Source organism: Nesoenas mayeri, assembly GCF_963082525.1.
Source record: "Nesoenas mayeri genome assembly, chromosome: 12".
NCBI lineage: Eukaryota > Metazoa > Chordata > Aves > Columbiformes > Columbidae > Nesoenas > Nesoenas mayeri.
In genome coordinates this window covers 13,447,586-13,467,417 of record NC_137547.1, presented here as the reverse complement: position 1 = coordinate 13,467,417, position 19,832 = coordinate 13,447,586, and the positions used below count along the sequence as shown (strand labels likewise).

At 48.2% G+C, this 19,832-nt stretch overlaps 1 protein-coding gene across 3 annotated transcripts in view; it reads right to left on the bottom strand.

Annotated features, from left to right (window-relative positions):
• Positions 1–97: 97 nt before the first annotated feature.
• Positions 98–19,832, bottom strand: part of WDR59 (WD repeat domain 59) — a 49,340-nt gene continuing 29,605 nt past the window's right edge. For 2 of the 3 annotated variants that reach the window (XM_080351881.1, XM_080351883.1), the window contains 11 exons: positions 19,637–19,706; positions 19,200–19,353; positions 16,063–16,119; positions 9,769–9,902; positions 8,683–8,764; positions 6,734–6,846; positions 5,529–5,676; positions 5,365–5,437; positions 3,656–3,782; positions 3,120–3,262; positions 98–1,963 (listed from right to left, as the gene is read on the bottom strand). In XM_080351881.1, the coding sequence (XP_080208007.1) occupies positions 1,728–1,963; positions 3,120–3,262; positions 3,656–3,782; positions 5,365–5,437; positions 5,529–5,676; positions 6,734–6,846; positions 8,683–8,764; positions 9,769–9,902; positions 16,063–16,119; positions 19,200–19,353; positions 19,637–19,706 (1,337 nt within the window). In that variant the 3' untranslated portion in view covers positions 98–1,727. The remainder of the gene's footprint in view (positions 1,964–3,119; positions 3,263–3,655; positions 3,783–5,364; positions 5,438–5,528; positions 5,677–6,733; positions 6,847–8,682; positions 8,765–9,768; positions 9,903–16,062; positions 16,120–19,199; positions 19,354–19,636; positions 19,707–19,832) is intronic. The other variant, XM_080351882.1, reaches the window with a different exon arrangement.

The window sequence follows — 19,832 nt, the reverse complement described above, 5'->3', positions numbered from 1 at the left end:
ACATGGCAGTGCCACACACCGTCACATCAACCCTGCACGAAGGCAGCTGCTGCGAGAGCCAGGGGTGGGGGTCCCAGCAGCAGCCACTGACCCCCCAGCTACCACATGGCTCTGCCACTATCAGGCACAGGTGTCCAGAGAGGGACCACCACTTTGGGGTGGAGGGAGAGGGCTGTGGGGTGCAACGCTGGGAGAGGGAGGTCCTGAGGGAGGCAGAACTAGCATAGTGACACCAAGTTCTGTCAGAACAGCACTTAAAAAAATAATTTTAATGTTTAAGATATACCATCTGTTCATCCCACAGCAGGATCGCGCAGCCTGAGTTAGCACAGAGGTTAGGAGCCGGCATGGCCTGTGGCCCTGCTCAGCAGGCAAGAGCAGACGAAGGGATCAGTGCCGGCGTGGGGTAACACCAGCAGGCTAAGCCCTGACCACATGTTTACCCGAAACCAAAGCTCAGGCTGAAGCCTGCTCAGGAGAGGCACAAGCTGTGTACACAACCACACAGCAGCATCCCCAGGATGGGAGCGCCCAGCAGGCACAGCCCCAAACAGATTGATTGATCCAGTACATTCTCCAAATGAAACTCCACAGAGAGAAAAGGCACAAACCTTTTGCCTCTGTGAATCCCACCACCCTTCCAAAACCCTTTTTCCCCTAGAAATTGCTGCCTCCCTGGCTCAGGAGCCTGATCACTCAAGTGCATCAGCAGCAAATCTCAAATTATTCATTGATTCCCTCTAAAGAGCCTGGAGAAAACAGCCAAAGGAAATGGCATAGAGCAAGCGTCGTCCTTAAGTTTTCTCAGTAAGGAAGCAAAGGTTTTCTGAAACACCTTCAGATGCCACCATCCATGGAAACACCGTGTGGATCCCAAACTCCAAAGGCAGATGCCGTTCCCAGTCACCAGGATTTGTTGCCGACAAGGCAGGGACAGGCAAGTTAAAGTGCATTATATCACCCGGTCAGAGCCGGAGAGGGAGACACTTTAAGAGTAATGGTACTAAAACTGCTGGAAGAAAGGAACTAATCCCAGTGACCTCAGGTGCACAACTGGGCTTGTCACACCAGGCACAGGTACTGACCAGGAAGCAGGAAGCTATTTAGGAAGTAATCCTGAAGAACAGGGTTTCACTCTTTTGCTTTATGGGATAATCTAAATGATGTAAACAGCTATTCAAAACAAGGACCCTGTTGCTTCCAAAAGTAACTTTGAGCACAGTCCCATGGACTATTTGCTCTTCAAGCACAGTTTACAGTTCACCTCTAGAACTCACTGTTGCTTGCAAATTATTTCTGCTTTAACTGTGCAAAATTACTATTTTGCTCACTTTGAGCCCCTGTCAGGAGGCACCTGGCAAGACACTGCGTCACTGGAGTGAGTTTGACTCTGTCAGGGGAGCACTTTCCCAAGGAGCTTTTTGACACCTCCTCATCCCAATGGAGACTGGCCAAGATTCACACACTCTTCTGCAGGTGAGAGCAATTCTTCTGGTCTGGCATCCATTGCCAGCAATGGACATGGGGAGTTTGGGCAAATCGGTCTGAAAGCAACCTGGGAAGTGTAGGAACACTGGAAGCACTTGTAAATGTCACCACAGCGCACCACCACGACATCCTGCTTCAGTTTCCTGTGGCGTCTCCCCCAGACACTGTGGAGCAGAACTCAAATGGCTTGGGAATTAAATATTAAATCCAGTTCAGGTGCACGCTGCTGCCACCACTGCTCAGAAGGTGCTCTCGAGCAGGCAGTGGCATCCGCAGCCCGTGGGACAAACCTCTTGGGTGCGAAACCACTCCATCATATGGCTGGTGTGGCCTCCGTGTCCGCAGGTCAGGCAGAAATTCGAGGAGCCTCGCACTGCCACGTGGCAGATAGCGCACTGGAAGGTGAAGCCCTTGCAGATGGCACACTGGGTGCCGCGCACCTCGCTGCGGCAGTGGCTGCAGTACACGCCAAACTCTGGGGAGGCGGGAAAGAAACGGAGAGAAAGGCAATCAGTGCTGGCAGAATCGTGGACAAAGCAGCCCTGCGTGCAGCCCCCCACTTGACAGCCAAGCCCCCTGAACCCACTGCCCAAGAGGACTGACTCCAGTCAGCCCAGGAGGGATCCTGCCGCAAGGCGAGAGGACAATGTGTTGTACGGGTCTCAGTTTGGTCTCCATGCAGGAGCAAAGACACTGGCAATCCGCATGCCGGGGCACAAACTGGCCCCTGGATTTCCCTGATGGCTAAACAGCTATTGGCTGAGAACGTGTCTCAGATTTGTAGCTCGGGACATGCTGACACATGCTATGGAGATGAAGGCTTCCCGCTGGTCTCATCTGCCTCACATCACTATGAAGTGTAACTAAGAGCAAACGAGCATGGCCTTTGTTTCTCATCACGGAGTGAATGCAGAGTACATTCGATGCACAGTATCAGTGTCATGACTATTAGTCATGAAGGGGCAATGGCAGTGGTCAAAGTCACCAATTTTCACTCCAGTTACTCCCCTGGAGCTGCCCCTGGTGACAAGGGGAGACGGTATCAAGAGCTGAGCAAGCAACTGCTGCATATCTGGCATCTCTCACCCGCTCCTCTCCTCCCAGAGACCTAGCAGGAAGACATTTCAGCAACTGTCCTTAAGCGGCAATTCTGGGCAGCTACGCTGCTGAAAATACTCTGGAAGAAATGTGCTATTTGCCTATTTCTTGGCTAGTTCACCTACAGTTAGAGATGCTGCAATTTTGTGCATGCACTACAAGGAAACTTCAGCCTAGAATCAGACATTGAGACAGTGCATGTCTGGGCTCTTGTTCAAAGGGAATAAAGAACAGCCATTAGCATAAATAGCTCAACATTGCTCGTGTAGAAATACATTTCCACTGCTCATGGAAACAGACATTTCTAGCTTCACTGGAGAGACATTACAGTCTACAAAGCCCTTGGGCCAACATCTATAAGCCTCATTTCCACCGAGAGCTGCAAAGTAGCTAAAGCCATTCACTGGCAGAGCAAACCTCTGGGCAGAACGATGGACACTTTTCACCCGCCTGCTGACCGCAGGTTCCCAAGCCCCCGAGGCACAGCCGTGGCTCTGCCCGGGCAGCAGGAGCAGACCGAAGCCAAGACTCACCAATCCCTTTGTGAGGATCAGGAGGACAAGACACAAACTTCAGAACCTCAGCTCGCTTCTCTCGCAGACCCCAGCGATAAAGGATTTCTCCGTAGCACTTCTTGAAGTCATCAAATTGCTGAGTGTTGGCAGGATCCAGGAGCCTAAAGGAACAAACAGGGTTGCTGTCCACCTGATTGACTCTCTGACTGTTTGCAATTCTCTTCCCAGTGACGGCTATGCCACCAGCTCATATCGCTAGAAGAGCAGCAGATTACTTCCCACATCTTGCTGAAACATTGCTGAATGCAATGCTGTGCACAAGGGGGTAAAGAATGGGTGGACCACCATCTGGGGCCACTTATAGATACATCATATGCAATTCCAGCAGAGCTGATCTGCAGTATGAAGTTTCTTCAAGCAACTACCTGAATGAAAGGGTCTAAGAGCAGGCGTGCTACTTCACGGCAGGAACAGAGACCTGGCTATAGAGTTCTACGTGACCTAGGCACAGAGTCACACGTCCCTGAAGACCCCCAAGACATGCCACAACCTACCTTTTGTTTTTCTCATGCTGGTCTTTCTCACGTTCACGATGATCGGGATACATTAGGTTTCCATAGCGGAAGTCATCTGGAGAAGACTCGCACCAGGGAGTGGACGCCTGCTCCGTGTCTTTGTTTGCTGCAAGCATCAAAAGGCTGTGAGCGTAGCTCAGAGCTCATGAGCACAACCACTGCGAAACTGGGGTCGGGAAGGAGGCATGGAAGACTACATGTCCACACACCTCAGTCTCCTCTCTATGACATGGTTGTATCACCTTTTGCATTCCTACAGACACTGCCCTGACTTAGAAAGCTATGTGCCAAGCTCTACTTGCTAAGTGCTTCTACTGCATTTCTGGTGACGGGATGGAAATGGGGATCACCAGGCAGAGAAATCTAATACGGAGGAACCCCTTTGGCCTTCCACTTTAGACAAAAAGTATCTGGACAATCAGTCCCATGGAGTTTGCTTGGGAACATTCTCCCCATCAGGCCAGGCTCCTCTTCCCTGGGCAGGGAGGACTGTCATCACCAGGGCTGCAGTTACGTAAAGGGGCCTCTGTATGTCAGGTGCTGCCCTGGGGGCAGGGAGAAGGCTGCTAATAACCGCTACAAGACAACACCAACTCCGTTAATCCCCACTGTCCGCTCTTCCCATGTCACATATGCCTTGATATCTCACTGAAAAGTCACAGCTTTGGTGCTAACAGGGCTGATGCTGCCCCAGGTCATTTATATCGCTTGGAATCAGCCAACAGCTGCAACTCTGACACTGGAGCCCTTACTGGTGATTTGTCTTTGAACAGAAAATGTCCTTATGCCCATGGACATTCATGCCACTGAGAACCCAGCACTCCTGACTGCTGCTGTTCGTCTGTGGCAGGTGAAAGCACAGCATTGTTTTTTCCCCTGAACCCTGTGGAACCAGCTCGCTGATGACACTATGAGGTCACCCGTGATAATGGTTGAACGACTGTAGTGACTGGGAGAGGTGTTTGAAGACTGGAGGAAAGCAAATGTCATTTCTGTCTTCAGAAAAGGCAAGAAGAAGGACCTGGGGAACCGCAGACCAGTCAGCCTCACCTCCCTCCCTGGGAAGCTGATGGAGCAGCTAATCCTGGGAACCATCTCCAGGCACATGAAGGACAAGGAAATTACCAGGAGGAGTCGCCACAGACAACAGCCTCAAATTGCGCAAAGCGCCAGGGCTGTGGAAAGCTGACGGCACCAGGCAGCAGCGAGGCAGTTGCCCCGAGTGCTTGATATGGCCAGGCTGGAAACAAAATGGTACAAACTGGTCTGTAATTGTCTCCAACTGGAAAAAGTAATCAGTGGGAGCTCTTGGCTATGGGCCGACCTGTGATCCAGAGGCCTAGCTTGGTACACCTAGGGAGACTGTACAGTTTCTCCCGGTCAGGCAATATGCTACAGAAGTCAAAAGGGGCAGGACTGGGGGAGCATCGACACGGTGACTGTGAGCCCTGCTCACTTCCAGCCATGGAGTCACATCATGTTGGCCAAGCCCTGGAAAGCTGCTCTGGCAGAGTACATCTGCAATTACAGACAGTACTAATTACCTTTCTTCCTCACCAAGAGAGCCATCTAAAATCCAGGCCAGAAGGGAGACAGATTCCTCTGTTTACTACCCAGGTCTCAATACACAGAATCAGAAACTGGTTGGGGTTGGAAGGGATGCCTGGAGATCATCTAGTCTAACCCACCTATGCTCCAGCCTCCAGTGCCAAGTCCAGGATCTGACATGCTGGAACAGGAGCCAGAGGAAGTAAAGCTTGGCTGTTGAGAGGGAAAGGAGAGGAAATCATGTCATCTACATCAGAGACGGTCAAAGATATCCAAGACAAACAGGAAAGAAATGCACTCATACGTATCGGCTGTGTGAGGCCAGGTTGGAGGCACGCTGAGGAAAGGGGCCGTAGGAGTTTGGGCATCCCTGGAGCCTGGATTGGGCTTCAAACACGCTGCACAGCATGGCCAGGGTCTGCACATCATGGAGCTGTGAGTAATGAGCCAGCCTGGGAAATGAAAGAGATAGTATGTGACTGGGCAGAGTTCACTGGGAAATGTATCAAGACTCCAGGGCAACTAATTTCATGCCTGTTGCATAAATTGATCTGGGTCATATCACTGCTCATAGGAGGCATCTGCAGGATTAGGTTGTCTTTTCCATCACACCTTTGAGGAGCCAAGTCCTCCCTCTGGGAAAACACAAGGCCTAATAGGCAGAAGGATGGGAGCTCTGGGAATCCAGAAGTACTCGTAGCCTTATTATCCCAAGTTCATGCAGCTTCAGAAACAAGGTCCACAGGATTGATTTTAACAGGATATAAAGCTGGAGCCATTAGACTCACCCCTAGCCACACTGTCTTTTTGACAAAGCCCTCTACAAGCAAGTATCCCGCATCTAGATCACAAGGTAAAACCCCACCACAGTTTTTCTGGATGGTTCTGAAGTTCCTGGATTGCTCTGAAGACTCAGAGTGCTGAAGAACTACCTGTCCTCCCCTGCCACAGAGCAGGAAAAAGCCTGATCAAGCAACTGCATGCAAAGTACACCACACAAATCCTGGGCCTCCAAACAGGGTGTATTGACAGATAATATCAGTTATGTCCCCTCCTGAACAGATTCACTGGCAGGTGGACACTTGCAGCTCACATGTGGCTTTGGGACCAGAGGAATGATTGCCCAGCAATGCTGCATGGCAACAGGGAATTTGAAGGTGAACAAACCAGCTGCAGCAACACACTCATTTAGGAGGTGGGGAGCAGAAAACCAAAATCTCCAAGTCAGGCGCTGCGGGTGTGCTGGAAAGCAGAGCTCCCAACTGCACCCGGCCTATTGCTCAATGTCAGCCAAGACCTGGGTGCTTGGTGGGAGGCCAAATGCTGCCTCCTGTATGTCATAAACGCACTTGCAGCTTCCCTTCTTGATGTATCTCAGGCTTGAGAGGGGAAAAAAAGCTGTGGCAGTAAGTCCTCCAAGTCTCAAATGATGCATTACAAAGTACATAGTTGTGGAGGGCTTTGCTTCAGCAATCATTCCCCAGCACCCCCCGGCATTCAGACACCTACAAGGACTCCAGTAATTGACGTCCAAATGGATGTTGTGCCCAAGGTATCTCCAAATCTGGGTCAGACTTCGGTCCAAGGCAGAGATCAGTGGCTACCATAGCCAGTGACCAAACCTGGTGGACAGGAAGGAAGAGCATCAAAGCTACAATTAAGAAATAACCACACTCCCAGGGCATGGGTGTACACAAATTCACTCACGGACAGATAACAATGAAACTTTTTTGTTTTCAATCCTGGCAGCAGGGAGCAGTTTCAGCTTCCATGTCACAAAAAATATACAGAGTAACACAGAAGACCCAAAGCTTTCCCTGCCCCATTTGCTTTGAGTTTGGGTTAAACTTTGAAGAAGAATAGTCTATAGTCTAACAGATCTGTCAGGGTAGCTTAACAGACCTGTTAGTGCATTTTGTATTCACAAGCCTCAAAGGGTTTAAATTTGATATAGTTCTTGGGTTCGGAGATGTCTGGTGGCAGAAGGTTTACTGGTGAATCATTATTTGCATGAGAAGTATCTTTTGATTAGCTATGAGTGTTACTGAACACCTCTGTTCTCCTAGCATGGCCCAGCAGAGACACAAATAGTTTGCCATTTCTATTCCAACAGTTTAACTATTTCATGTGAAATTTCTCCTTCATTTAGCATCTGCTACTCTGAAAACAGTTCCACATTTTCAGTCTCTACATCACTGATCTAGGAATGTTTTTTCTGCTGTGCCTTTCAAAATGGGGCAATTAGAACATTCCAGGGAAAAGCAAAGCTCCTAGTTCGGCATGAAAAAAGAGCAGGAAAGGAAAAAAAGGATCATGGTGCTGGAAAGACAGCAGAAATCAGAGAACTGTCAACACAGAAAAGTAAAGAAAAAAACAAGCGCTCCAAGTACAAAAACCAGCCAGGAACAGTAATTCCATAGCTGCTCACTCTGAAACCAGAGAGAAACTGGAAAAGGGACAGGGCTGAGTATGAGTACAGAACGGAAATGGGAAAGATGCCGCTTCCTACACTGGTGCAGAGCACATCTCACATGTCACCTGCAGCTCCAGCCTCCATGTCTGCTAGGAGCAAGGCAAACTGTGATACAGGCTGCACTTACAATGGACAGAGAAAAACAAGCAAGAAACAGAGGTATCTCAGTGAAATCTTGCTGCTGAACTTATTCTACCTGAGGTCCGGTCTAACACAGGAAAAACAGACAGTCAGACGAAGCACAAGCAAAGGGGAACTAGACCTACCTTCTCTCTCCTGGTCTAGCAGAACTCACCAAGAAGCAAGAAAACAGCTTGTGTTTGCTTCTGCTGAGATCAGGTAAACCTACACGTGTTCCCTGCCCAGGTCTAGGAAGAGCCAAATGCTCAGGAGAGGTGCACATGTCACTCTGGCAGTGCCAGCCTGCTCCTGTCGCTTTCAGGCACTCCTGAGTCCTGTTAAATGGTCTGCCTTTTGTGATAGACTAATCACAAGGAAAAGGTTGGGCCACAATAGCCATTTTTCTCCTATTACTAGTTCTGGGGCTGGGTCCTTGCGCTGAGACTCTTGTGGGGAGAAGCAAGCTGCAGTCAGCACCCATTGCCAGCGCAGATGAATGCCGAACAACGGGAACGATTGCATAAGACAAAATCGCCTCCCAAAATGCTGACAGCAGCTAGGCAACTGTGTGCACAGTTACTCCATTTACTGACTCAAAAGTAGGCTGCATTCCTTGCTTTGCCTGCAGGAATTCCCTGAAAAATGTGCTTCCCTCAGTTTGGCAAAGGGCGTAAAACAATCTGCTTACAGCCTGGGGAAGCAATCTCTCAATGCCAAGAGTCAATGAGGTAGAGACCACCTCTGCAGCTGTTCCACTGGCCTCGGTTCACCAACCAGAGACTCCCAGGACAACTGCAGAACCCAGGTGGCTGTTGGGTTATCAAGGTGACAGCACAAGCCATTTCAGGGTAGCACGGCATAATACCTGTACAAGATCCCTCCGTCCCACAGCCAACGCCGAGGCAGCATTCTTCTGGCAAGTCTCCTGGATATTATTCACATTCAATCTAAAAAGAAAGGAGACAGCTCAGCGCTGGTTGGCACATCACCTGTGAAGGTGGGGAGAGAGGGAGGGAAAATATTCTTGGCAGCAATGAGTAGCCCAGAACCTCCTCATCAACGAGCCTGCAAGCATGGCCAGGATTCCATCGCTTCCTTCTCTGTTTCTCAAGGTTCATGGCTGTCCTTCTCACACTATTCATCTTCACTATCATGCCGCACATCAAGTCCAGCTCCAAACCAGCTGGGATTGATACAAAGAAGTACCATTTCCAAGGAGATATCAGACTACTCAAAAATGGGCCACAGAAACAATCAGAGGGTGGGAGCACCTCTGCTATGATGACAGGCTGAGAGAGTTGGTGTTGTTCAGCCAGGAGAGGAGAAGGCTCATTAAGGTCTTCCTCATTAAGGTCTTCTAGTACCTAAAGGAGACCTACAAGAAAGCTGGAGAGGAACTTCTTAACGGGGTATGTAGTGATATGACAAGGGGTAATGGCTTTAAACTGAAAGAGAGGAGATTTAGATCAGATATAAGGAACAAATTCTTCCCCATGAGGGTGGTGAGGCCCTGGCACAGGCTGCCCAGAGAAGCTGTGGATTCCCCATCTCTGGGAGTGTCCAAGACCAGGCTGGACAGGGCTTTGAGCAACCTGGTCTAGCAGAAGGTGGCCCTGCCCATGGCAGGGGGGTTGGAACTAGACAATCTTCAAGGTCTCTTCCAACCCAAACCATTCTATGATTCTATGATCTGCAGTGATAATGCTGGAACAACAGTTCAAACTCTGTATACAATACCCCATCGCAAATTTCTTCCATCACACTTTTTGGATTTAGAGGTGACAAGTTCCCCCTCACAGACAGAGGGACACCATAAAAAAGCAGCAAAGCAAGAACAGAGGAAGAAGGTACAGAAACATTCAAAGATCAGTGCTATGTCAGGATTATAGCACAGCAATGCCAAAGACAGCTGCTCTCATTTGGGAAAGGATGTCAGCCCGTACGTACTCACATGTAGAGCTCTCCCAGCAGCTTGTGGACAGGCAGCAAGCAGGAAATATCTTGGATAATAACTTTCCCGGCAGCTTTGATCGGTCGGTTGTTGGCATCTGTCCCCTCTCGTTTGCTTTTCCACCTCCTTGATTTCTGCAGGACAAATGGCAACACGTTAGTGGAAAGGACAGCAGGCTTCTTGGGCCAGGGAACAAAGCACTAGGGTCAGGAATAATGCAAGCAGCACCCAAACCTGCCTTTCAGAAGGCTCTCTGTTACCCTGCAAAACATCCATGACATGTCCAGGAGAATAAGCATCTCCATCTGTCGGAAGTGAAAAGCAGATCAAGGCAGCGAGCTCAAGGTCAAACTCACTGAAAAGTATTTTGTGAGTTCCCCTGTGAAAGCCAATAAGAGAACAAATCGGCATCAGGATGCCAATCAAACCTGGGCAGGTTTGGCAGGAGGATGATTCAATTCTCATTCGAGGTCTGGTCTGGGAACCCTCTGTACACAGACCACCGCTGACTTCAGCCAACATCAGCACAGAGATACGTGGGAGGCAGCTTTGGGGCAACCTGGCGGCTCCAGACTGTCTCTTTTGGTCTCCATGTGTTTGAGTACAGCCCTGTTTAGTGCCAGGGACAGGGCTCACACCTCCTGCTTTATCAACATCTTCAAACAAACAACGGGCAGATGATAAGGCAGGGCCCAAGTTTTCCTAGCAAGGCTCCTTAGCTAGCATGCTCACAGCTACGTACAGCTGGCTCAGGACATAAGGTGGTAGGGGAGAAGAAAGGAGAGGAATCAACACAAGGCAACAAAAACAAGAAGCCGATATTCCCAAATACTTCCTGTACCAGACCCAGGGGCCATTTCGATGCCAAGCTGCATCAAGCCATCTGGGCTGGATGAAACATCACAGAGTATTTGGCTGGTATCCTGGCCTCTTCCAGCTCCTCGCTCGAGGAAGAGAGATGAGGATGTGCAGGCAGAAGGCACTGGAGCTCTACCGAGGGAAGCACTGGCTGCTACACAGGGTTCCTAAGCGCAGCAAAGGATAAAGATGCTTTGCAATGCTGCTCCCCTCTGGCGTATTCCCTCACTGACACACAGAGGCGATACTCCTGTACAGAAGTGTCTCTTGGTTATGCTGAGTTATGGAGGGTCTCCTGAGGCACTTGTGGCTTCCTAAACCTGTATCTAAAGCTGAACAGCCCCCTTGAAGGGGCCAGCAAAGCATCCCTGTGCTGATGGCTCCGCAGGGCAGGCAGAGCTCACATATGCAACACATCGGTGCTCCTAAAGAGCAGGCTGGGCTACAGGAAGGGCAGGACCTGGACCTGCAAGCGAGGTCACCTCTCCTGTGGCTGCTGGGCCAGTTCTGGGATGGCTGGGGTGCCAAACTGCCTTTGACCACAATCATGCAATCCTGTGAGAACCTGGGCAGGCTTATCACAGACATTAAATGCCCTTAAATAAAATAAATAACCTTAAGAAATTAATTCCTCCCTCAATGCCTGCCTGGTCCAAGCTTATGCCAATGTGCTGAGAGGTCTGGCTGTGCCCAGCACACTGCTGGCACGCACCACGAGAAGCAAAAAGGATGTGAGGATGTTCTCCTGAAGTCACTCTGGGCACTGAGTGACCAAGGCTCACAGGCTCGAGCACAGGCCTGACAGTAAGTGAATGAGATGTTTCAGACTTGAAGGTCGATTTTTGCAGTGATGCCCACATGACAGAGCATCACCAGTTCCCTTGGGCTTCCACTGCTCCCCAGAGTAAAAAGGAAAAGGGACTCAGAGAATCACAGAATAGTTTGGGTTGAAGGGACCTTCAAAGCTCACCCAGTGCAATCCCTGCCATGAGCAGGGACATCTTCACCGGATCAGGTTTCTCAGAGCCCTGCCCAGCCTGGCCTGGGATGTCTCCAGGGATGGGGCATCCACCACCTCTCTGGGCAACCAGAATGCTGATGCTGCTCAGTCTTCAGAGGTGCCAAATGCTAGAGGAAACAGGGCTGTCAGTGTTCAGCACTATGGAAAATCTGGCTGACCAGGGCATGATTCTGTTCTCTGCCACATTCCCTCCAGTTTTCATTCACCCAAGGAGAACTTGCCTGCAGGATTTATCTGCTGTGTCATTCTGAAGCTGAGAAAAGCAATGTAATGGTAGGTGGCCAGAACGTGGGCAGGTGGGAGACCAAACTCTCTTCAGTCCATCAGCTCCTAATCAAGGAACTGTCTGGATCAGGTCCAGCTCTCTTGCCATCAGGCAGACTACACCTCTTTTGACAACGCCTAAAAACAGAGCTACCTGCCCTGTGCTGAAGGATATGGACTGTACTTCAACAAGGTTCCCAAATAACAGCAGCACCTGGAACCTCATTCCTTGTCAGGGCAGCCAAATGCCACCTACGACATGCAGCAAGGAGCTGCTGATGCTGTCAAAACCAAGACTTGAGCAAAGCTTGGGAGCCCCAGTCCAATGACATGCCTTCAGGGCAAGAGCTCAGGCACTGTCCTGCAAGGGCTACCAGGCTTCCCACAACAAAAGCTGTTCTTTGTGCTGTTTCGGAGCAGGTGTTTGAACACAGGTTTGCAGATGCAGAACCACAGTCTGCAGGTCTGTCGCCAAGGGCTTTTAGAGCCTGGCAGGTAATCTGGAGAGCAACTTGCCACCTCCCGACCATCTGTAAGCCAGCTGCCCCGGAACCTGCAGCCGATGGAGAGCTTCTTCTGATCGAGGCAGCTTCTCTGCCCTGTCATCGGGAACAGATTCAACCTGCTCCTGCCCGCTGCAAGAGCAGACTGAAGAAGCATCCCAACAGGCATTTCAAAGACTGAAAACATGGACAACACATATCACTTTCCACAGGTAATTCAGTCACTTTTTTTTTTTTTTGAGAAGAACAACAAATGAGGATGAGAATGGAAAAGAGATCCCATGAATGGTTTCCTTTGCTTGCTGTTAGCATATCACCAGACACATGAAGACATTAAATGTACCAGAACCCCCTGAAAACTTGGACTCCCAGTGAAATCTTCCCGTTTTCTTCCTCTTGGCACTGGCCTATTGTACTGGCAAAAAGGGAAGCCCTTATTCTTTACTGGTGCAGCTCCAGGAGCAGAGGCAGTCAACAGCCATATGCCCTGACAGTACTATACTACCATACCATTTCCACGATCACTATTCCTGCCCCTCGAGTTGTAATAGAAGAAAATAATAAAGCATATGTACAGTCACCATTAAAAATGTCTGCTTTTTACAATTCAGGTATGCCTTAGCTACAGCAAAAAAGTGTTAGAAAAAACTACAATCAGAAATATGAGAACCATCATGGTAGAGCTCACCACCACTGACAGCAGAAGCTCTACTTTGAACCAAACAATTGGTGGCCTTAATTACTGGAGTAGCTCTCCACCAGGCAGTATTTGAGCACTTTTAATAGGGATTACCAGAGACAAGGAGAGCTCTAGCTTGGGTCTGTCTGGCCAAGGTCCCCACCACCAGGCTCCTTTCTCCCTTCTGCTTCACCTCTTCTCCTGGGAAAAGCTCCCACTATAGTTCTATCACAAGTTGTCCCCGAGGCTCATGGGCATTAGGGTAGAACAGCAAACACATCTCTTCCCAGGCGCTGAAGCACGGGTCATGGAGGGGAACAGGGAACACAACGGTTGGAGCTGAAGCAAAAATCAGCATGCATGCACCAAGGTAACTATTGAGAGCTGAAGGTCAAAGACGTGGGTCTTCTGCTCTGCCCCCTATATTTCTAGCTCTTTCTGCAGCCTAGAATCCACACCAAAGAGAAATGCATCTACTCAGCTGCTCCTGAGAGCTTAAGGAGAGGAAGAAAAGAAAGAAAATAGCTACAGTGACAGCAAATTAAGACTCATCAGTTCCTCAGAGCACCAGAAGGAAAGAAACCAGAGCATTTATGACAATCATGGGGTTGGAGGTGACAGCGGGGAACAGCACTGAATAATGACTAAAAAAGCCAGCCTGCACCTGCACTACCATACCCAAGGCTGTAATTTGCTGCAATCTGAGGTGATAACGATGGCAGTAAATGGGTTACATGTAGAAACAGACGGCCCAAGAATAAGCCACCAACTGCTTCGTAGCAACCACCATCATCACTGCATACTCAGCAGAAGTAGTTACAAAATGCTGCGTGCCTGCTGGAAAGGATGCTGCACAGTCGGGTGTGTGTCTCTGGATCCTGCTGAGACAGGCAGTGCTCTAAGTACCATCGTGAAATGTAAAGCGCCTGTTTTGCACAAACATATGCAAAATTTCGGGGTTCGTAGTATAAACTGGTGTTCGTGGGGCAAAGGGAAAGGTTGTGGGCAGAAGGGAACAGACTTGATGCTGAAGATTAAGCTGCAATATTTACAAAATAAAGAGTTAAACCTGCTCGAGGTCAGGTTCAAGTTGCTTCTAATATTATTTTTAAAATAAAATTTTAAAATTGCTGCCTCTCTGCAGAAAGCAGCACTCCTTTATTCTGAACAACTGCCTACAGATTAACTCCCCCATGCATGTCATGCAGCACTGCCTGGATTTCTCTTCAAAATAATCAACATTTACTATTTCTAGCATCTCCCACAGTACGAGGCAACTTCCACAAAGGAGCTGAAAAATACCAAGCACTTTTAAATCAAGCGCTCCACAATGGGAATATTTCTTTATCGCTTCCATCAATGAATAGCTGGCATCTGCCCTGAAGCACAGCTATTGCTGGAGCAGAGGCTAGTCATTACCTAGAAAGAATGAAGAATTATTCCTCCTTCTAGACTTGCTAAGCTCCTGCTTCCCTGTGCACCTTGAGCAATGCTGAGCTCTCCTTCCAGAAGGAAGCACCTGGTCTGCAGAAATAATCCACACCTCTCTCCGTGCATGCCTGCGGCTTCGCCTTGGGCACTACAGCCCACATTGGAGAGCGTGACTGGCCTGTTCTAAAGGCTATCCACAAATACAATCAACTCTTCAAGGTTTGGACTAATCCATGTATCATTTTTAAGTATACGTTACACAAAATTATAACTTTATCACATCGCTATTTGCTCTTCTTTCCAAGCCAGTGGTAAGGGAATTAAACTGTGGCGCTTTGTGCACCACAATCTACCACACCACAAGCTGGCAGGTTCCTTGTTTGGTTTTCTTTCTTCCTTTCAGACTGTTCCTGATCCAATACAGAAATTAATTTCTTGCCTCCGCTGCTCACATTTCTTTATTAGCTCTTTGAAAAAAGCCTTGATGGAGTCAAGTAAATGACTTCTGGTTTCTTTTACCTATTATTTGCTAGTATAGTCTTAGAGCCGTTGTAATTAGAAAGGCTTGATCCTATTACACCAAGTTAAATTAGGTGTTACAGGATTCTATTTTATTCCCTGCTGTCTTATCAAGAGGCAGCATGAAGGACAGCAGCTGTAAAAAAACCCAGTTGTTCACACAGACGTTAAGAAAGATCTGAAGAGATCATCTTTAAATTGAAATGGAGTTTTCCAAGCTCTGCCTATGCTTGGCAGATCAGTGATGAGATAGTAACTGCCCAAAATTACAGCACAGCTTGAGCTACACTGATATCATCAAGATGTTCACATGAATGATGTTCATGTGAGGGACATGTGGACCTGACTAATGGAAGGGACTGTCAAAGCCATCTCGGAAGGGCAGGTGCCAGGAGGAGGCTGGAAGTGCAACCACTCAAGCTGAATGCAGGGTGCTGCAATTCCAAGGGCTGGGAGACCACAAATTAAGGAGAAATTCTACTTATTGCTCCAGGAAATAAGACTTTATGGTGCATTGCACTGAGAATAGGGAGCTCATTTTAATGAGATGACAGGTCGTTGTCAGCAACTCAACCACTTTGTTTCTTCCACAGCTCTTAAGTGATCCCCACTCTCCTGCAAGGCTTCATCTTTTTCAGAAGTGAAGTGCTCTAATGTCAGTCTCAGCAGCCAGCTGATGATGCATAATAATCATTGAGGTCCTCTGCAGAGGACACCCTCTGTTGCTTAGAGGTTGATCCTTTCTTACACTTCAAACTACCCCTTGGCATCCTTTCCTGACTGCTTGGCCAGGTAAAACAGGCATCTGGTAGGTCAGGAGTCGTACCCTGCAAACTAGTGTCTGCTCCTGAGCGCTTACATGTGCGTTCACTCTTACTGAAGCCCTAGGCCCTGTGTGGAGTGCGATTCCCTGACCTGTGTGCAGGTTACTCAAAGGCAGGCAGGTGGCATTTTATTCTTGGGCCCTTGGGCAGAAGACAGGGTTATATCAAGGACAGTATTAGCACAGCACACAGTACCGGGAAGTCGTTAATTGCTTGTATGGACCAACGTCGCCGAGCAGAGCGAGGAGACATCTGTATGTGAAAACGTTATACCCAGGAAAAGGGAAGAAAGACACCAAGAAAATTAAAGACAAAGGTAAACAAACTGAAATGAAAAGTGCCCTGAACCAGCAGAGTAAAAGATACTGTTCCCAACGGTTCTGTTACACAATGGACAGTTGCAAACCATGATCCCCACTTTCATCCACACACAATTGTATTATACAACATTACCTATGGCCCTGGCAAAACAAGGGCTACTGTGCCTGTGCCCCACACCAGCCTCTGTGGAAGACTTCAGCAACCACAAATCTGAATAAAGTGTTCCATACAGAGTTGTGTTACTGCAAGAAGCACTGAACTGCTTCATGTGACCTTGTTCATACCATGAATTGACAGCAGAGCAGAGGACAATGCCCTAGTGCCCCACGTGCCAGGTTCCTACTCTAACCAGTTTTACTCCTCGTGGCTGAAGAGGAAGGCAGCTAAGTGTAAACTGCATCATTTTTAACACAGCTGTCCAAGTGCCATGGCACAGAGATCTGCAGGGAGCTAAATAAACATTCCTGCTTATTCAGATATCCCTTTAACATCCAGCATCTTCCAGGACTTCATTGAACGGAATCTGCTGTAACTGTTCACTTTCATTTTCAAATAATAAAAGCCACATGCAAGGATATTAGAAGGGATGTAGAGACTCTTCTACTTGGCAGGGCCATATGGAAATTGTCATGATGGGTTGAGGAACTGATTCAGGCTGAGTGAGCAATCAAATTCACCGATTGACTATGCAGAATAGCTCCAAAGTAGGCTTTCATTATGAACCTGCAGACAGTTCATTAAGTACTCAAAGCTGTATTATAGCAACAATAAATGGAATCTCTCAAAGCACATTACTGTGCACTCACTTGAAAAAGAAATTTCTGCTCTAGTTCTGTAAGAGTCAATACAATAAAAAGGGTTATGTTGTGTGCAATGTATTTTACATCTCTTCCTGGCTGATGAGAGGCAGTCAGGACCATCAGCCATGCCTTCAGCATCTACCTTCCCTTGCCCCTCGCTGTTGGGAGAACCCTGCAGTCAGGGAGGTGAAGCTGACTGCAGGGCCCCACAGAAAGAGAAGACGACCACAGCCTTGTGCTACAGGTTCCTCCACCAGGCTTCAAGAGGAGAAATGACTTAGTTGAAGGAAATTTGGTGTAGTGGAGAAGCAGCGAAACTAAGCTCAGTGTCCCCAGAAAGTGCTGCTCTCCTGTGGGCAGCCACTGCTGCCAGCCTGCGCTCTGGTGCTGTGAGCCCGAGGGCTCTGCAGCCAGGAGATAACCTGAGGGGTGACCTGCGAAACAGCGGCTTCCCAGCCCTGCCAAAGTCCCTGATGGGAAGCACAAGGACACCGCTGTCACCACCCCTGTGTACAGCTGTCCCTCAGGCAGGGCTGAGCTGTCTCCGGGTCCCCACTGGCATGACCTTCTAACTGGGGGGAGAAAACCATAGTCATGCACCCACTTCACGAGAAATCCAAGCTTGAAACACTGATGGCATTGCCATGGTACAGATACAGCTTCTCCTTTCTGTTGACTACTATTCTTTAGTGGGGTTTTTTGAGAAGTGAAAAAGAGGGGGGAAGAAAGGAGAAGTGTGCATGCGTGAATAAAAAGTGAGAAAGATATAAATATATATATGTATGTGTCTGTATATAAATATATATATTAACATTAAAATGAGCACAGAAAGGCTCAGTGCCAGATTTAGTTTCATTTTTTTTAACTGTTGGGTTCAGCAGCTCCCCTGCCTTTATGGGAATACAATGTATTTCCTGTCTAGCAACGGGCAAATTCCATTTGTTCGCTAATGGCAGCGATGCCAGTTGTTGCTACATGGCACTTAAATACCTGCTTATCACTGACAAATTCAGTTTGGGGGCCGTTACGTAACACGAGAATTTAACACACAAAATTTCAATCTTTGTTTAATGCAAATATAAAATCCAAGCTTCAGAGCAGGGAACTAACTAAACTGAGGCCAGGGTTTTTAAAATCCTCACGATGACATAAAAATATGCAGCATTGATCTAACAGAGCTCATGATATCAGCTCCTGAAGAACTGGAAAACCTTTGCTGAAGGGAGGTACAATTTTTTTGGTTTTTAAACCATTTTATCTGCAAGAACATTTGAGCTATCTCCCTGCTAGGGCTCTTACGCTTCTTCCAACCCAGTGTGTGAGGAGATAACTGAACAGGGAGAAGGAGAACACAGGAATTTCCTCTGGCTTTCAGCAGACGTGGCTACAGACATACTTTGTTCTCTTGATTTCCCCCCTGACAAAAATCTTGTCGCCATCAATACAAGAGCTGGGGAGACAGGTCACATGAAATTGCACCAAGCTGCTTCCACATGTTATTTTTAGCCTTGTCTGTCATCTTAGAGAGCTGTGTGTCAGAGACAAGCACGCTGCAGAGGACAGGGGTAACTCTTTAAATACATTCTCCTGCAAAGACTAGAACAGGCTGTAATTCTTGTACCACAAAGGAAACAATCCTACTCTCCTCCAAAGCCTTGCTTGTTAACAGCAACAACAGCAAGACCTGCACCTAAACCAGAAGTATGTGGATTGAAAGAATGTTGGAGAATCACGTAGGAATGAATTTTGTTTAAAAAAAAAAATATCCAAAGGATCACATATCCCTGAAAGAGATACCTGTAACAGAAATAACCAAATATACCCCATTGATCCAGGAGAGGTTGTCAGAAAGCTGCAGAGAGCCACAACCCTTTGCAGTTATATACATCAGGGAGTCCCAAGAAAAACAGCTGCCTACACATACGTACCTGGAAACTACAACTTCTTAAGTGTGAGATTGTAACCCTATGTAATGCAAAGGGAGACTAGAGAGAGATCAAAATAAGCAGGTCAAATGCTAGAGAGGATCAGTAAAGAAGACACTAATAGGGCATAAATCCACTTGACATTTTTACAGGGCTGCCTGTAAAAAAGATGCCTTCTTGAGAGGAATATGAAGCTTCTGTTACTAGCAATGCCCACAGCTATATGAAAAAAATACAGATCACAAAAACTGAAGTGTTAGGAAAGGCATTTTGGTGTGGTACTTACCCTCTCTTTGTAGTAGAAGGAGCTAATGGAGACCTGCTCCTTCTCGCTGCGTGTCGGACTCCCACTGTACAAACGCAGATTGCCTGGAGTCTCTGTGCGGATCTTCATGGGAGTAATGAGGCCACTATGGTACGCTGACAAGGCTGACAGGGACCTGGAAGCATGGGATCACACTTTCAGGAGCTTTCACCCACCACATTGCCCTGGAGGCTCACACCAACATCTTCACAAACCAAGGTGTGAGCAATGTTTCAGGTGGTGTTGAAGGAAGGCATCTCGACTCAGGGCCAGCAACGTAAGGGACTAGCCTCTCTGTGTCGAGGGTGCAGCGAACACTAGAGGTCAGTGCTTTCTGAGGGTCAGTAGCTCCAGTGGAGGGTGTGATTTTCTCCTGCCCATGACAGCAGCACACCTCCAATGTGACAGGGGGTACTCACCGGGGTGTGGGCTCTGTTGGGGACACCGCACGGTGCATAGTCATGGGTCTTGTGAAGTACACCAGGTACCCTGAAGAGACAGGACACGGCATAAAGATCACACACGGAGGAAGAGGTTACCTGCGGTGGTTTACACAGGGAAATCTGGTTGTTTAAAGTAGAGTGAGGGGGCTGGGTGCCCATCTACCACCCTGAG